We start from the raw sequence: 18,614 nt of genomic DNA on the forward strand, positions 1-18,614 counted from the left end.
GTGGGGCTTTAATCTGAAGGTAAACCGGCTTGTTTCCGGTATCATCAGGCAACTTAACACCGTTTTACGTCACTCATACGTCACCACGTTCGCGGGAAGTTGCGAGGGCAGCCTGCAGCAGCAACCGTATGCAGCAACTTCTCATCAGCTGGAATTCCTTTTACCCCCACTAGGATGCAGGTGTGGGTCAAGATAAGTTTGTTTTGTAATTAAAGATGGATAATGAAGTGTTTTAGTTTAATAATCTGACTCAGTGATGTAGCTCGTAACAAAATCTGTCAAACGAATGTAGTGTACAAGTACAACATTGGCTTCCAAAATATGGTAGTGTAAAAGTATGAAAAAGCAGACCTGCTTTTTCAGCGTGTATTTTCACAGTCAATATCCATGTGATTATCGGGCAGTACTTGATGGCCCGTTGGCCTAAATGCACTGCAGTTATTGTTTGAAGGGTACATGTATTTAATCACAGAGGGTAAATGTAAGAGCTTGTCCCTCACTGATAAAAGTCGCAGTCCTCTTGCATTGTTCACCTGTTTGACTCATCACCTGGTTCTTTTTAGTCATTTAAAGAAAAATAAATGGTGTTAATGAGCAGCCTGACTATATCTGACCCCATACTGTCCTGTATCTAAGAGACAACATTTTGACCACAACTATGGTGTCATAACTATTGCTATATGCATTTCTTGTTTTTATTTTTCACATTGAGAACTGTAAAGAATGTGCTGCTGTTCTCATGCTAACAACATGTCTCACATTAACTGCTTTATCTCTTATAGCCACACCTTAAATGTGCAATATATATATATATATATATATATATATATATATATATATATATATATATATATATATATATATATATATATATATATATATATACAGATATAGATATAGATATATAGATATATATGAGGGCAGCATATCAACAGTGTAGCCTTTACCTCATGCTAACTGTAGCTGTCATTAGCTATTTAGCTAAGTTAGCCACGCAGCTACACAGGAGCTTTGGCTTCAGCTGCCATTTGCTAGTTAGCTTAGTTAGCCGTGCAGCTATTGGTTCTGACTGGGAGCTCAGGGACCAGGGGAGTGTTAGTGTTAACATCGCTTGCACAGGAGCTAGGAATGGAGACAAATGTTGTGTATCAATCTTAATTTCTTTCATAGACCTTTAAAACTGCTTCACTGATGAATAATGGTCAGATATTTCAAACTGAATCTTAGAACTGAAGGGAAAGGCATGTAGGCTTACCCCTAAAAATGAGATACGTTTGATGGGTGTGCTTGAAATTGATGTGCTTTGGTCAAGTTTTTGCCTTTTCAGATTACTTAGAAAATTAAAACATTATGCAGCTTTCAGGGATAGTTTCAGTACAAACACAGAGATACTTTTTACTTTTTGGAAATACAACTTTTTGAGAATCTGATGAATGCAACACGAAGGACATGCATCAGACCTGACAGCTTTGCGTAACGGAAACTACTATAAGTACGCTACTTTCGGAAGTAGTGATGTGAAAGGGGATGTAGCTCAGTGGTAGAGCGCATGCTTTGCATGTATGAGGCCCCGGGTTCAATCCCCGGCATCTCCACTCCTTTTCGTTTTCCGCCTCCTGCTCACCCATAGATGTTAGTATTGTACATATGTATACGGATCCGTTGTGTGATAGCGTAAGAACTATCAAAGATAGTTGACTAAGATGACAATCCTGGCTATTGAAGTGACACGAAAGAGCTTCCACGCTCTTACGATGCTTTATACCATTTTCGATACAAAACGACGCGGTCAAAGCTTCTGCGGTTTCCTAGAGTTACAAACGCACCATGAGTCCCCGCCCAAGCGGTAACTAAGGAGATCACAGTTATGTTTACTACAAAGATGTCCTCCCTGCTAGCTGCTGCCTTAGAGCTGCTCAACAAAATGTCCATAATCTAAATTTTTCCGCTTTATCTCGGCATTATAAACACCATTCCCTGTTCGAACGTCCTGAAGAGAACCCGAAAATGCAACTGAAGCACCTGAAGACACTCTTAACACCCCAGGTAAGCTCAGTGACAAGTAAGCTAATGCTAGCTGATGGAGAGCAGCATCAGTGTGCAGTGTAACTGTGTAACGGTTATGGTCTAACTGATTTCACGAAAGATGCAACGAAACTTTTACTTCCTCTTGTCTATTCGGCATTTAAGTGACTTTACTGATCCGTGATGAAACTGTATTAAATTCAGTTTTTTACAGTTAACTTACAGTTCTTTGCACGCTAGCAACGGAGTGGTGCGTTGACGTTCCTTAGTTGATAAAAGTATTGCTAATACGCCACAACTTAGCTAAAGCTTACAATACTGTAAGCATTTGTTTAAGCAGTGGTTTTACCAGGCAAATTCTATCAACTTCAACATTTGAAACAGTCAAATCTACCATGGAGCCCGTGCAGCCACAGAACATAACGGAACGTATGTAAATACAGTCAGCTAAAGTTAGCTAAAGAGATGCTCGGCTAATCGCTTCATAACGTTGCTGTCTGTCTCCTCTGCCTTCACAGGAGGGTGCTGCCAAAGTGACATGCTCGGCCTGGGCGCCGAACAACACCAAGTTCGCCGTGTGCACCGTTGACAGGGTGGTGCTGCTGTATGACGAGCAGGGAGAGAGGAGAGACAAATTCTCCACCAAACCCCTGGACTCCAAGGTGAGGCCGGAGGGCAGCTAGCCTCATGCTGTCTCACACACAAAGTCACTGTAGCAAACAAAACATTACACAGCTGCAACAGAAAATAAGACAGTCTACTCAAGAGCAAAAGCAGAAAAGAGGTACAGCCTTGGGAAAGACGATTATGAGTAAAATATTCATAATATACAAGAATAGTCAGTGATAGCACAATTTGTGTTCTGGGGTAAAATGACACAACAGATTTAAACAAGCCAAATGAAGTGCATGATGTGCAGGAGCCTGTGATGATGAATTAGGGCTGGGGGAAATGGCCTTAAAATTATATCGCCACATTTTAAAGATACGTCACAATCACGATATATATTTTGGTCTTTTCGAGTCTCCTAAAAGGACTTCATAAATGCATGTACTTTGGCAACAAAATCAAATGTCACAATATTTTTGACCGAAAAATGCTGGGATATTATTGTAGGGATGTCTGTTGGTACTTTCACCAAAGATTAACATAGTTTTCAATTTCTGATCTTCAGTAATGTGGTTGTAATGTCAAGTACAAGAACAAGTATAACAGTCTGGTAAAAACTGTGAAAATGTAAATAGTTAATACATAAGCTTTAATTAACTGACAACAAATAAAAATGATGTGATCATCAGAAGTTAATCTGGAAATGTATAAACGAAATTACCAGAAACTTATTAACTGCTTGTTGGAAAAATAGCAGATTATATATCTTTTATTTTAAGATAAGGATTGAGGGGTAGTTAAAAGTTATAAGATATCCCTGTAGGTCCTGCCTAGTGTATCTCCAAGTATATTGTTGAAAGACTTTTCTATAAGCAGTGTCAGGTAATCTCTGAGTATGTATTGTATTGATAACATTAGTCCCATGTTATCTTTTGTCAGTATGGAAAACAGAGCTATGTTGTCAATGACATGGCGTTCTCTCCGGACTCCACCAAAATCGCCATCGGACAGTCCGACAACATCATCTTTGTCTACAGGATCGGGGAGGACTGGTAATGTCCTTTCGATGCTGGTCTCTTCTCCGTTTTTCCATTTTATTATTTATGTATATTTATCCATGCAAATTGTATCAGTATTGTCTTCTCTCTTCTAGGGGTGACAAGAAAGCCATCTGCAACAAGTTTGTTCAGACAGTAAGTAAACATGAGTAGATATTTGATAGATAATAATGTCACCACTACTAAAGATAATGTTGATGAAAAGATGTTTGGCCGGTAAGGCACCATGTTCTCCAGATGTTTTAGTAGATTTGAGGCCATGTAAAGCTGATGTGGGATCATAAATGTTTCATGAAGAAGCTGCATAGATGGTCCAGTTCCAGCTGCTGTTTTAGTGTTAATTGTATGTGATTGAATATGTATGTTTTGGAAGTAATGAGGTGGGAGATCTTGGCTGTCGGGTTCCTGGCGTAGGATCCTGACTCTACTTGCATTTTCATGTCTGAAAACATTTTTTTCCAGTTGAAAGTTTCAATTTTCCGATCTCTTTAAAGCAGCATTTTATCCACTGTGTTGCAGAGTGCTGTGACCTGCCTGCTGTGGCCTGCAGAACATGCAATTGTGTACGGATTAGTGGATGGAAAAGTAAGTCAGTGTAACAGTGAGTTCTTTCTAGTCTAATTATTGCATCAGATCAGTTTGTCCATAATGATATTTTTTGGCTTTAAACAATTTGTTGAAATGTTATACAAAAACAGACACATTTAGATTTTTACTGAACTGTTTTTAATAGCGTTCATTTCACTTGGCGCAAAAATATAAACATTTGATCTCTGTTTTTTTGGTCAAATATTAAATAGAATTGTGTATGTTTTAAATAAAAGTTGTTCTGTTTTTTTTTCTGCTAGGTTCGCCTCGCCAACACTCAGACAAACAAGTCGTCAACCATCTACGGCACCGAGTCCTGTGTTGTCTCATTAGCTTCCAAGTAAATGCATATTTATATTTGATGTCATTTAATGTAATGTCACATAATTGAAATGTAAGTATATTTACTATAAGGTGCTTTGTTGGGTTTTTTTATCCCCAGAACATTTGGGGAAAAAAGGAAAAAGGAAAAGATGTACACTCTTAAAGTCCCACAAATTACCTACTTTCTTCTTCTTCTGTGGTATTATGTATATATGTCTGTTTTTTGTTTCAGCGTTTCTGCTAAAGGCATCCTGTCCGGCCACGCTGACGGGACCGTCGTGCGTTACTTCTTTGATGACGAAGGATCAGGGGAGTCTCAGGTACTCACAGCCTCACACATCGATGTCCATCATCGTGTTACGTTACTGTATTCTCTTATCATAAAGTTGAATTGATCACATTTCACACTCTGACGCAGGGTAAACTGTTGATCCACCCATGCCCGCCTTACGCTCTGGCCTGGGGTGCAAACAGCATCATGGTGGGCGGCTGCGACAAGAAGGTGGTAGCCTACGGCAGAGAGGGTCACGTCCTGCAGACCTTCGACTACACCCGCGACCGCACGGAGAGGGAGTTCACCGTGGCCACCACCAGCCCCAGCGGGCAGTCAGTCGTCTTCGGCAGTTACGACCGGTCAGTATCATGGTATATCCCAGGTGATATACAGACGGTGCTACGATGATACCTGTCAGCCCAAAGAGACCCCTCAGGTACTGTTTATAATAGTCATCTCAGATAACTGAGTTGTTTTTCTCTTCCTGATGTTTCACTCAGTCTGCGGGTGTTCAACTGGGCTCCCAGGAGAGGAGTGTGGGACGAGGCCAAGCCCAAAGAGATCGCCAACCTCTACACCATCACCAGCTTGGCCTGGAAGAAAGACGGATCGCGCCTCTGTGCTGTAAATACTTTGTCCATCACAGTATTTTTCTGTGACTTGAGCGCCAGCCCACGGGTGCTCTTTACTTATTCTGTAGAGATTTGTAGCAGTGGTTCACCTACACGTGCCTGCATGGAGAGTTGTCTGTCTGGTCCCTTACATAACCTGGTGTCAGACTGACATGCTTCTCATACTGAACACAGCGTTCATACAAATTCTTTGAATGTTCCAAGGTTAGTGATGTGCTTGAATTTGAATATACTACCAGAAAAATGCCTGATTTTCAGCCAGATCTGCTGTTTTAATCAACGCTTTATCATTAAAGAAATGCAATATTTTAAAGGAAACAATCTCGTCTTTATATTTGTTTGTTGTCTCCTGGTGTTCCAGTTGGCAAGCATTAAATAAGCATGATCAAAACATACAATCAAAGTTAATATGAACAGATGGTAAAATAATGATGATAAATGCTTCAAGAGTCTGGAAAATGTAGGCGTATGTACCTTGAAAAGTGCTTGATTTTCACTCTTAAGAACCTGGAAAAACCTACAGACGTTAATTAAGCTGCTGTTACCATCAAATAACTACAAAGAAACCTAAAGCACTCATCTGTAGTAAAGCACGTGGTCTTGAGTGTATTTATTTATGTTGTGTGTGTTGACAGGGAACACTATGTGGAGGAGTGGAGCTGTTTGACTGCTGCCTGCGGAGAACCATCTATAAGAACAAGTTTGAGATGACGTACGTCGGCCTGAGCCAGGTAGAGACAAACAGAAAACAGCGACGATTAATCACGCGTCTTAACCAAAGAATAACTGCAGTGTCTTCAAGTGTGCAACAATGAGTAGAAGTCAAGACCAAACTAATACATTCCAGCCTTCACTCTGGTCTCTGGCATAACTTGTTATTTGAGTTTTTAACAAAATGTAAATAAATGTCTGCTGTCTTTCCTGAGAACAAATGCTGTATTATATTATTTGCCCTGAAGACCTTGAAAGCTGCGAGAAACATTGTTTGTTTTTGGTCCAAACTGAAAGAGAATAATAATTCTGGAAAAACGACAGATAGACATGTGCAAAAATGGCCTTTGAACCCAATCTAGGATTTTCTGATTAACAATAAAGATCCAAAGTTAATTAGTACATAAATTGATTTTGCCTCTGGCTTGAAAAACAAAGATAAATATTTAGATTGATGAGATTATGATTGGGAAAGTAATTCTGTCTGCTAATGAGGCAGCTGATGTGTAATTACATTTTCCAGCCAAAAGTTCAGAAGAAACTCTTTTTCTTTTCTTTCTATCCTCTTGTAACTGAGTGCTGACAGTGCTGACAGTTTTTCTCTCTGATTCTCCCAGACTGAGTTAGCAAAGTGTTTTAAAGGGAAGTTGAATCCATTGTGTGTAAATAAACTTTAAGACCTTGCTCACTGAAATTTCATAGCTCGGGTGCATCAGTTTTTGCAAAATATGAATGAAGCGATGGCTTACTTTATTCCTTTTCTTCCCTCCTCTTATAGGTGATAGTGAGGAACCTCTCTACAGGAACACGGGTCGTGCTGAAGTCCTATTACGGCTACGAGATAGAGGAAGTCAAAATCATGGGGAAAGATCGCTACCTGGTGGCTCACACCTCCGAAACACTTCTGCTGGGAGACCTGCTGTCAAATAAACTGAGCGAGGTAGGATTCAAACTTTTTTAACCCTAAAATATCAGCTTCAGAATCATGTTGATGGTACAGTGACTGGTTACAGGGTGGATGGTGTCTCTATCACTTGTTTATGCACTATGTAACTTCAGTAAGAAGGGAGGATCACAGTGTTACATACATGTTGACATCAAGTTCTCAGAACATAACATTGTAATGATGTCATGAGTTTTGTGTGTAGTCAGCGCCTACATTACGCCTGAGACGTCTTCCTCCATCCCATTCAGGGTCGGGTAGTAACAGATTACATGTAATCAAGACTATGTAATCAGATAATAAAAAATAAGTAACTAGAAACAGCCACATGGGTAAAAAAAATGTTATTAGATTATAATTGTTGTTTTTTTATTATTTAGATTTTCATCATGTTTTTAAAATATAATCTAAATGTTTAAAACGCCAAATGTTATAATTATATTTGCTTTGAAAATGTTTTGAGATCATTGAAAGAGAAAAGAAAAAGGGAATTTGCATGTGTCCAATGTTTAAGTTAAGGTACAGTATTTACAGAGTTTAATTATAAAGTAATCCAGAAGTACTCAGATTGATGCAATTGTTGTTGTCGTTTTGGATTACTTCACTAATCACTGAAATAGCCACGTCATTTGTTTTCATTGCCTGGCTACATTTTAAAGTATTCTGCTCCAAGCCTGGATACCGATACAATAGAGACAAATCTCATTTTAAATACTGCATCAAAAGCCTGGAAAAGAAGCCTCACACATACTTGGCTCCTTGTGTACTTGTCACGACGAACAGAAGTGGACTGATCGGCCTGTGTCACTGTGTGATCTGCGGTGAGCATGGCTCCACCGTTTGAACTGAAGGCCTGATTCTGCTGCCTCTCTTTCAGGTGCCTTGGCCCGGCTCTGGGGGAAACGAGAAGTTCTTTTTTGAAAATGAAACAGTGAGTACAGCGGCGTGTGTGAAGTGTATTGTTGAGAAGGCTGTTGTGTCACACTTCAACCAGTTTAGACTAGCACTTGCCAAGGAGCGATAAACTGTAATGTATAATTACACTACTGTTAGAGTGAAGGTTGTGTTGCAGGTCCTATCATGTCTTTGGGTACTTCTCACAGCTGACCTGTTAGACTGGGGGAAATCAGGCCTTTGCCAGGTAGATCTGTTTGATTTGTGCCGGTGTGAAAGCTGTCCATTGAATCCTTGTGCGGACCAAACGATCGATCTGTCTCGGTCTGCTATCAAGTGGACTCTGGCGTGTTTTGGTTTTTTGTGTAAAAGCAAACAAAGTAACCACAGGATTTTATGATAATGGATATGTGATTTTATCATGATTTCAACAGCCTAATGAATCTATCTGCTGATGATCAAGCCTGTCAGGGAAGTGATCTTCTAATCAGCTGTCATCATCCCTTATACCGCTGCTCCCATCATATTTTCGTCTGCTGTGGTTTCTGTTCCAGGTGTGTATGATTTTCAATGCTGGGGAGCTGAGCCTGGTGGAATACAGCAACAACGAGATCCTGGGATCAGTCAGAACAGAATTTATGAACCCTCACCTCATCAGGTAGGTCCCGTTACACAAAACAAGCACACCTTACGAGCCTGGATCGGTAACACCACAACCGGTTTGTCTGCTTCGAAAGAAGAAACATCGATAAGTCAGAAAGATAGTACAGATCTACTGATTGTTGTCTTTGTTTAAAAAAATCATTGAATTTAGATATCCTGATATACAAATAAAGACATCTTATCAACCTAAATGATGACATGTCTAGATTTTTGGGTGAATCTACATGAAAAGCAGTTTCAGAGCTTGTGTTACTGTGTATATATATATATATATATATATATATATATATATATCTGTATTTGATATGCTCCTGACAGAATATATGCATATTTAAAGATACAAACAACATAACAGAGGCAAAGAAGGGACCCTGGAAGTTGATAATTAAGTCACATTTTATTTCAGTCCAGTTTTTATCATGTATATTCATGTGTTATGGGCTTTTTTAGGTAAATGAAAAAAGTTAGCTTTAGTTTAGTTTAGTTTTATATCCAAATTTTTACGGCTCAATTTCAAATCAATCTGTTGATGCCATTTGTCACCGTTATATGAACAAAATTGCCTTTTTTTAGTGACAGTTTAGAGTAATGAGATTAAAAAAAATAGCCATTTCTAGATATATATGTCACAATTTTTGGTTGTTATCTATTATACTTTCTAACTGCAATTTAAGATAAGATCTCCAACGTGACTGCAAGCGAGTTGTTTTAGACGTAGGAAAATATTAATGATATGTGACTGATAAACCACAGTCCATGATCGTTCCCAAACAGGCTGTGTGGTTCCAGCTCTGTCCATTAGATGGCTGCATTGAGCTGTGCAGGCGTCACGTATCGTGTCAGGGTCAGTGTCTGCCAGTCAGCACGCATCCGGTTTTTAAATATTCAGCCCTGTCAAAAGTGTCAGGGCTGACAGCTCCCAGGTGACTGACTAACGGCCGTCAGCAGGTCTCAGGACACTCTGACGGCTCCTCGCCTCTGGCTGGACACTGTAGCATGACAACATCATGATCAGGGCTGTCCTGGGATTTCCAGTAGGATGAACAGCATCTGAAGCCAATTAAGCTGAGCTGACACTGGATTTAGAAATGTTAAATCAGTGTCACGTCAGCTATGTCATACTGATTAATGTTTTTTAAACCTGTGTTTGTGTTTGTAGCGTCCGGATAAATGAGAGGAAGCAGAGAGGGGTCGAAGACAACAAGAAGCTTGCGTATCTGATTGATATAAAGACCATTGCTGTTGGTAAGAATGTATGTTTGTGGGAAAAGACTATTGTAGCTATGTAGTAACAAGAGGTCTGATTCGATGCCTAGGTTAAAGGGACAGTTCACCCCAAAAGAAATCAAAAACACATTGTTTTCCTCTTACCTGTAGTGCTGTTTTATTCATGTAGATTGTTTTGGTGTGAACTACCTTGTTTTGGAGATCTCAGCCTTAGAAATGTCTGCCTTCTCTCCAGTGTAATGAAACCAGGTCCTACTCTAAATAAAAAAAAAAAAAAAGCTAAAAAAAAACCATACACACACTTGAAAAACTCAACAGCCTTGTCTCACCTAGAAATCATGACCTGGTTACTCAAAGTAATCCACAGACGTTGTTGTGAGCAGTTTCATGTAGGAACTATTTTCTTTCTGTATCACTACCCAGAAGGAAGCATGCCTTGTACTCATGGAGGAAAGGCTAGCTACTGCCGCAGAAACAAAGTTGTGCTTACATGAAATGATGGGTTATCCTCAGATGTTCCTGTTAAGTTTTTCAGAAGCATTTTTTTGCAGTTTTGAGCATCACAAAGCAAGTTGTTTTTTTAATCCATTATAATCGAGAGAGAGCAGACATTCCTCCAAAACTCAGCAACTCGCACTGAAACAAGATGGATGGGTAGCGCTGCAGGTAAGGGGGAAAATATGTATTTTTAGTTTTGGGGTGAACTGTCCCTTTAAAGGTTAAACACAAAGCTTTTTCACCCACACTGCTGGTTTTACTCCTCTGAATCGCATACGCTTTACATCAAAGTGAAACAAAGTTGTTGATTCATCAGGCGTGGCGGATTAATACGCACTGATTGATTCTCTCAAAATAAACTGAAAGACTATGTCAGACACAGCGCAACAGTTTGGCTCACCGACGTGTTTGTGGACAACAATGGAGCCAACCGCAGAATAATGCCAGCCTCATCCTTAAATGCCAAATGTGGTTTTAAATCTGCCGTGGGTGATGAGCTTTTGTTCCAAAGCGAGAACAGCTTAGCTGGTGTATTTTCAGAACAATAGTTCTCCGTACCTGACCGAGGAATAGTGAGTCATCAGCAGCGCTGTCGACTCCTGCGGATTTAAATGTTCATTTTGTGCCGTGGGATTGTGAAACGCCTTTTGATTGGAGAACATGCTGATGTGTTATCATCACTATATTACAGCCAGCTCGTGTCTCTTACTCACCACGGTAATATGATATTGAAGTCCTGGCCTGCTACAACTACAGCCATTGCTGTAGATCATCAGCTGAGCTGTATCTCTTCCACTGACTGGACCACACTCCATTTTAATTAAAAAGTTGATGTAGGTCTGATATGAACCGACTAATAATATGATCTTGATCCCAGAGCCGGTGAGGTAAGAGTCGAGAAACCGCTCACTCTGCCTGATAGAATCAGTAATAATTATAAATGGCTGCCTGATTTCGAGTCTTGAATAAAAGGCCAATTTTAGTCAGATGCATTGGCACAGTGGCAGTCCGACCGCTGCTCAGTTGTCCTTTTTCTTTTCCTCCCCTCAGTGGACTTGGCCGGGGGCTACAATCTGGGAACCCTCAGCCACGACTCCAAGATTGACTGGCTGGAGCTCAATGAAACCGGACGCAAACTGCTGTTCAGGGACAAGAAGCTGCGGGTGAGAAACAAACCTCAGCACCCTGAGGGATTGCTGGAGAGAGAGAGAGGCCCGAAGGCGGAGAGGGGAGAATGACAGACAGGATGATGATTAGTAAAGTAGAAAAATCTGCACATTTGTTGGAACATAACCATCGCCCAAAACATGTCTCTCTAGTGGCCAGCAGGAGGCAACTCAAGAAGGACCTGATCATATGTGAGTTTATTCTCACTTGATTTATTACCTCAGTAAACAGTTTCCTAATGGGTTTATGGTCCCAGTCTACAGTCTTAAAGTCTTCGTCATCACAGGATGATGTTCATTTCGTAAATTATGGTCCTATTTAGTGTGAAATAGACAATATATCAGGGGGTGTCCACCCCGGCTCCGCCCTCTCGTCCAAGTATGGTCATATCTTGCTCCAGAAAACCAAGACAGTTACATCCATAATGCTAAATTCATGGTAGTCCACAGGGGGATAGACTTGATACTAACCCATCTGTATACAAGTACACAGCCGAGGTGACATTTAATTTCTTCTTCATTTAACATTTGATTGCAGGGTATCTAACTTCTGCCGTGAGGGGTTTCTCAAGCAAAACAATGAAACTGAAAGACGTAGGCCGATGTTGCATGAAGTAGCGTGAGGGTCCTGGGAGTTGTTGTCTTCATTGTTAAATTACCACCATTGTAGATAAAGATCTATCAGAGGCAGAAATGTTAACAGACAAGGTAAAGTGTTTTTTTATTCACACTGCATTTAGTCACATTTACAGACTTCCTTCTCAAGTATCATCTAATGTTTTCTAGGAGGTTTTAGCAACCAGATGCAACACACTGTTCGCTTGAATATCAAAGATTTTTGTGCATTTGAACCCTGCAGGAAACATTTTTGAAAATGTGCACAATAAAATAAATAAAACATAGCTCTTGTAGCTATTAGACATTTTTATGTGGAAATGTTATAAATCATATCTTTCAAGAGGTGCAAACAAAACAAGTGCAAAGAAGTCATGTATAAAACTTGAAGTCCTTTCGTCCAGGGATTGTGTCCCCCTTTAAATGAAGCAACGTCTAACTTCGATGTTTTATTTAAATAATTGTAAGATACTTGAATGAAAGCAAAAATTGCCAACCACCAATCATCCAAAAATAGATTTAATTTGGTTAAAGATTGATTGATTGATTGATTGATTGATTGATTGATTGATTGATTTTTCAGCTGTTTCATCCAATTTGTTTCGCCTCCTACTGTAGCCTCAGGTTGGATCTTGTTCAAGTTGGTCTAACAAGATTACTACATTTGTATTTCTGTCAAAAAGTCAAACATCACTCTCTTTATCTCCTTTTTCCTTATTTCTGAAATTTGTCTTCATTTAAACTAACAGTTCAAATCCAAATTGTTTTAAAATGACCATGTACAGACATTGAAACGGGACAGAAATGTTTAAAGCAGTTTGGACCTTTCTCACTCGTTGCTGTGTTATAGTAGAAACTGCTTAAACCCAGTACAGAATCTTCCAGGTACTCTTAATGTAAAAGTAATACCTGTAAAGCACAACATATCGTCACGTTGGTGATGATTTCTTGCATTCACTTTTATTTCTCCGGTTCCTCGCCTACTCTAATTTATGTGGAGATGCATTTCACATTTTCCACCATGAAAAACATCCATGAAAGATGTCAGTGTTTTTCTGCTATACGCTTTGGCCGTGCTGAGGTTCATGTTTTGAGGAGCCGTGTGCAGGATGAGAGTGACAGCGAGCTGTTGTCAGTTGTTGCCCTGGGGTAATGACACAGTTTGATCTGCGAGTCCCGGGGCAATGACATGGAGAACTCTGGTAATTGGGAATCCCTTCAAACTTTGTCTGCTCTTGTGTGGAACATAATGATATTGAAAGACTATTGTGTGTGTGTGTGTGTGTGTGTGTGTGTGTGTGTGTGTGTGTGTGTGTGTGTGTATATATATATATATATATATATATATATATATATATATATATATATATATATATATACACGGTATATATATCTTAGATTTTATATTGTTACATTTTTTCACTTTGTATAAAATGAGCTTTAGTGAGACAGATTGTCGGATATGTAAGTGTGTATGAGCAGCCAAATATACTGGAAGGGATTTATACTATTTCACATTTTTACATATTCACATTCATAGCACAGATTTATTACACTTTACATCCGTAAGAAATCATAAAAAGTCAAGTTGTGAAATGTCTCCTTAATTGAAACTTGCTTTCAAATGAACTTATCAACAGGCTGCTCGTCCTCATTGAATTAAAACTTGGCCAGCTGAGCTCCAGGGTGAAACTATAGAGGGAGCATTATTAAAAATGGTGGAGGTGGTGGTGGTGGAGGATATTAAAGCAGCTGATTACAGCAGCAGGCGGTCTCTGACATACATATTAAGTGCTTGAGGAGCCTTTGTAGCTTATAGAGTATACATAATCTTTATTCATCAGAGGAGAATGCATTGCTGTGCGAGTGCTCATATGGAGCTGGTGGGAAGGATCTTTCCTCAAGTGACAATGTAAACTTAAACTTTACAAGATGGGGAATTGAAAATTAAGCACAGCCAAGCTAAAGTCTTTATCCAGCGTCGCTTGTTTCCTCTGTTTTTATTCTCTGAGATCTTTTGCCCTTTGGTTGAACTTTTGTACAGTGTTTTGTTCTCTTATGTACAAAACATTCTTTTTTCAACACCTATTTGTAAGGAGTTCTTTCTACAAGCTAAAAGGATGAGAGATTATTCTGTAATGCAGCAGTTGTCTTGCCCATCTAACTGCACTGAAACAAGCAATTCTAAACTGTTATGTGGTTGGACAATTAAAAAAAACAAAACAAAAAACAACACTTTCCTGCACTTTCCTACCATTGAATTAGGAGTTGGCGAAAGATTGACCATATTTGTTAATGCAACATGGAGCTGGGCCCCAGGAGCCTGTTAGCCTAGCTTGGCAGCACCAGCTCAGTGTCTCCATGGGCCTTGAAAATCCTTCTAAAGCATTAACTTCTGTTTCAGAGGATGATGGAGAGAAAGGATTAAAGTGTATTAAAAGTCTCACGGTTAAGTTTTTTGTCAACCTCTGCAGTACGCAGTGATATAGTTTTTGATCGTTTTTTTTGCTGCAGGAGGCTGTTCAGTCCTTTCGTGTTCGTTACTTAGGTCAGTTCGTGCTAACCTAAGCTAACTATTTCCTGACTCCAGCTTCATATTGAATGGACAGATACTGTGTGAGAGTGGCTTGGATCTTCTTGCCTCACTCCCAGAAAGAAAAATAACTCCTCTGATGAGGTCAGAACAGTTTTCGATGATGAAATAAACAAAAAAAAATTCTGTATCTCCCCGTTCCTTTTCCTCCTCAGCTCCATCTGTATGACATAGGGTCCGGTGTGAAGACAACGGTGCTGAGTTTCTGCTCCTACGTCCAGTGGGTGCCGGGCAGCGATGTGGTGGTGGCCCAGAACAGGGGGAACCTCTGCATCTGGTACAGCATCGACAGCCCAGAGAGCATCACCATGTTCCCCATCAAGGTGCGACTTTGTTGTCTCTGTGCGCGCGAGTTCAGAGCAACAACAAACATCTCCATCAAGTTACAAATTGACATGACATGAAAGGGTTCCGGTATATGATTTCACAGTTAATCAGGACTCACATTGGCCTTTTTACAATAACATAGACAGTAAAAGGCAGCACCAGTAGATAAACATAACAGTAGAGGCAAAAAGTTTCTGCCTCTGGCCCATTTGTTGTGGTTGTGTTTGCAATCAATAGTTTCAGTAGTTTCTGTTTTTATCCCCAGATCACTTGTTTCACTTGTACTTTCCTCGAGCTTTATGTCTCTGTGCTCAGCACACAGCTGACTGAGCGAGTGTTTTCAGAGCTGCTGTCCCGGAGCAGTTTCTCGCCCTCGGCAGGAACGAGTTTCTAAAACTTGTGGAACGACTGAGAACTGATTTTTCTGATTAATAATAAAAAAGCAGACAGAATAAGACAGAAAACTGTGTTTTGCAGACAAATAACAGATATCATATAGTGCAAATAACTGATGTTGTACATGTTTGATGGGAGCTTACTCAGTAGAGTTAAAGCTATATGCGATTATTTACAACATCTTAGTGGATGAAGCAAACTGTTTTACAATGTTTTAATAGTACACCGTGAAAACTATCTGGTCAATTGTAGCCTGCATTCAAAATGTTATATAAGTAAAAATAGGAAAATATATTAATGCAGAAAAATTGGCTTATTTGAACTATTCAATATTATTTGAACTATTCAATATTCTGTCCGGTAGTTTATTCTATAACCGCCCATCATATTGAACGCACATAAGATGATATGTTTTGTATGTACAATCTTTATCTCAGAAGTCATTTGTAGCTGTAGCTGCACTATATTTCTGCCTGAATAGTAGTCGGGGAACATGAAATGGAAAATGCGACTCGATTTTGTACTTAAGTGCGTGTGCCAGCCTGAAAGGACACTTATGTTACTCCTTGAAACAGAAGCTATTGTCATGATTTTTAATTTGTGTAAGAAATATTGAAAAAAATATATAAATATAAATGTCTATATATGGATACAAGTGGGTAATCAAACTAAATGATCTTATTTTCCTTTTTTTTTCCAAATGTATTTTACTACCATTTTTAAGATTAGTAGTTGTTGCACAAGCACTTTGTTTATTTTGTTAAAATCTTTGTTTAGTTGGTTTTTTTTTTTCCTGTTTTTTCACTTTTTATTCTTCAATATAAAGCTAAAAATGCTTTAAGTATGAACAATGTCAGATGTAATTTACAGTAAATCTATGCAAGACCTTTCATCCTTTACTAAAGTATGTAAAAGATAAACGTTGCGCCTGTTTGTTTTCACTTCTCTTCGTCAGGGAGACATCGTGGATCTAGAGAGAGCCGATGGGAAGACGGACGTGATCGTGACGGAGGGCGTCAACACTGTCTCCTACACGCTGGACGAAGGCCTCATCGAGTTTGGTACCGCCGTCGATGATGGGGATTACGACAGGTACGCTTTGACTTCGATAGCGAGCCGACAGAAAATCAGTCCATCGCTTGTCGAGTTGAACGTGTATCGGGTCCTCCAACCACATGCCGCTTTTCTGGGTCGGAGTCGCAGTGACAGCGGGGCGAGCAGAACAGGCCAGATGTCCTTTTATCCAGCAGCTTCCTCCAGCTCGTCTTGAGGGTTTCTTCAGAGCTCCTTGGCCAGCTGGGAGATCTATAATCTATATAATCTATAATCTCTTCACTGTGTCAGGATTTGAACGCCACCAAAAAGATTCCCCCCTTATCACTGGCCTCTCTCTTGGTTTTGAGGAGCAGCAGCTGAACTCTTCACTGTTGCTCTGAACTCCGTCACATAAAGTGAAGCCAGCCACCTTACAAGGGGTTTTGATGACTTGTGCTTCTCTTTACGTTGAAAGTCTGATCTGAGGTAAGACAGGGTATCTTAAAAGATGTTAAAAAGCATTGAATTCAGTTTCCTTATAAACTTAGATATCAAAGTCTTACATTTCATTGTCTTAAACGTTTAGTTTTGCCTTCTATGGATCAGATGGTTAGTCAGAATGTGTCTTGGACCATGTAGCAGGCTGTTTGGAGACGTTACACATTTATAAACGATAGATTTTGTGACTGTACTTTATGTCAAAGATGCCAGGTCTTATATACATTTACATTTAGTTATATATGATGTTGTTTATACTTATAGCAATCTGAATTTTTGTATTTTTTATAGCAAACAAAAAATACCATAATTTTTACAATGATAAAGATCATTGAGTATAATAGGGAGAAAATTTAAAAAATCGATAGTTAATAAATCATTTTCATTTTGATTGACACTTCCATTCTGCTGCTTATTTGAGAACAAGTTGGATTTATTTAATTATTCCATATTTAGGAACAATTACAATATACTGCCCGGTAGGAAGTTTGAAGAATAAGTGTAACAATTCCGGCTCATATTGTCTCCAGTGGCTACATTGTACTTCCAATCGCAATACAGGAATTAAATTGCGTTCTCTCTGTGGATAAAAAGTCTTAAATTTGAAACCTGCAGAAATCCTGCAAGAGATAAAAAAAAAAAGACTGATTGACAATGCAAGACTTTGTCTGCTGTCTCTCCACTGTCTCGACTGGTGGCTCTTTATAAGGCTCTATTCTTAAATATATACTGTCTAACGTTTTCATATCAGAATGTCTAAGGAGGACTAGACCTTTGTTATTCATTTTGTTCCGTTGTGTACTCACACTCCTCTATAATTTAAGGGAGCGCGTGAGTAAAGAAGTCGGCAGATGAGACTCAACATAAAGTCCTCGTCCATGAACATTTTTGCATGAGCTGCATGGTTGTTAAGTTGTGTGTTCACCACCAGCGTTTGTCATTACATTTATCCCATTACTTGCAGGAGTGTTTATTCGCCCCAAACAGCCAGATCACTTAACTGTACATTAGCCGTAAGGTAGCTAACAACGGCATGCTGATGGTGTGTGCCTGTGTGTTTGAATTTAGGTCTACTCTTACTGAAATCAGCACTTACCAGAGAGTCCGGGTCTTTTTTTCCCCCCCCTTCTCTCTGTTAGGCTATGTTCACAAACTAAGATACGTTTCCCCTCCGACTCCAGTCAGCAGTCAACATTATAGAACACAAAAACCAGACAATGGAGGTCACCTCTGCTGCAGGCGTGAAGATAAGCTCTCCTTTGGTCAGTAAACGGCTCCGGATCAGAGCAGAATCTGATATGAAGGTCTGGCTCTCTACAGAAGTCTCTCCTCCAGAGTTGCCTGCCTCCCAGCCGCTGAGCAGCGGCTATGCTGCTTTACTGCTTTTGTCCACAGGAGCCGCCAGAATCAACAAAAAATGAAAGATCCTTGCAGCTACTTTAACGTGTTGAACCCTGCAGGAACCCTGGCTTCCAGAGAACAGCGTCAGACTGAATCATTTGTCTCTCCAGCGTCACAACTTTCGACTCTTTCTAGGC

At 39.7% G+C, this 18,614-nt stretch overlaps 1 protein-coding gene and 1 non-coding gene across 2 annotated transcripts in view; both read left to right on the forward strand.

Annotated features, from left to right (window-relative positions):
* The first annotated feature begins 1,523 nt into the window (after positions 1-1,523).
* trnaa-ugc lies at positions 1,524-1,595 on the forward strand. Its single transcript has one exon. It is a non-coding gene; the product is annotated as a tRNA-Ala (tRNA).
* Positions 1,596-2,007: 412 nt separating this feature from the next.
* The window catches only part of ift172 (intraflagellar transport 172), a 43,137-nt gene continuing 26,530 nt past the window's right edge, over positions 2,008-18,614 (forward strand). The window contains exons 1-17 of the mRNA XM_037086985.1: positions 2,008-2,046; positions 2,544-2,687; positions 3,574-3,686; positions 3,788-3,827; positions 4,212-4,277; positions 4,541-4,620; positions 4,837-4,924; positions 5,023-5,237; positions 5,379-5,502; positions 6,146-6,241; positions 7,000-7,161; positions 8,042-8,095; positions 8,613-8,716; positions 9,881-9,966; positions 11,497-11,609; positions 14,976-15,143; positions 16,499-16,635. Of these exons, the coding sequence (XP_036942880.1) occupies positions 2,008-2,046; positions 2,544-2,687; positions 3,574-3,686; positions 3,788-3,827; positions 4,212-4,277; positions 4,541-4,620; positions 4,837-4,924; positions 5,023-5,237; positions 5,379-5,502; positions 6,146-6,241; positions 7,000-7,161; positions 8,042-8,095; positions 8,613-8,716; positions 9,881-9,966; positions 11,497-11,609; positions 14,976-15,143; positions 16,499-16,635 (1,829 nt within the window). The remainder of the gene's footprint in view (positions 2,047-2,543; positions 2,688-3,573; positions 3,687-3,787; positions 3,828-4,211; positions 4,278-4,540; positions 4,621-4,836; positions 4,925-5,022; positions 5,238-5,378; positions 5,503-6,145; positions 6,242-6,999; positions 7,162-8,041; positions 8,096-8,612; positions 8,717-9,880; positions 9,967-11,496; positions 11,610-14,975; positions 15,144-16,498; positions 16,636-18,614) is intronic.

Source organism: Acanthopagrus latus, chromosome 22 (assembly GCF_904848185.1).
Source record: "Acanthopagrus latus isolate v.2019 chromosome 22, fAcaLat1.1, whole genome shotgun sequence".
Taxonomy (NCBI): Eukaryota; Metazoa; Chordata; class Actinopteri; order Spariformes; family Sparidae; genus Acanthopagrus; species Acanthopagrus latus.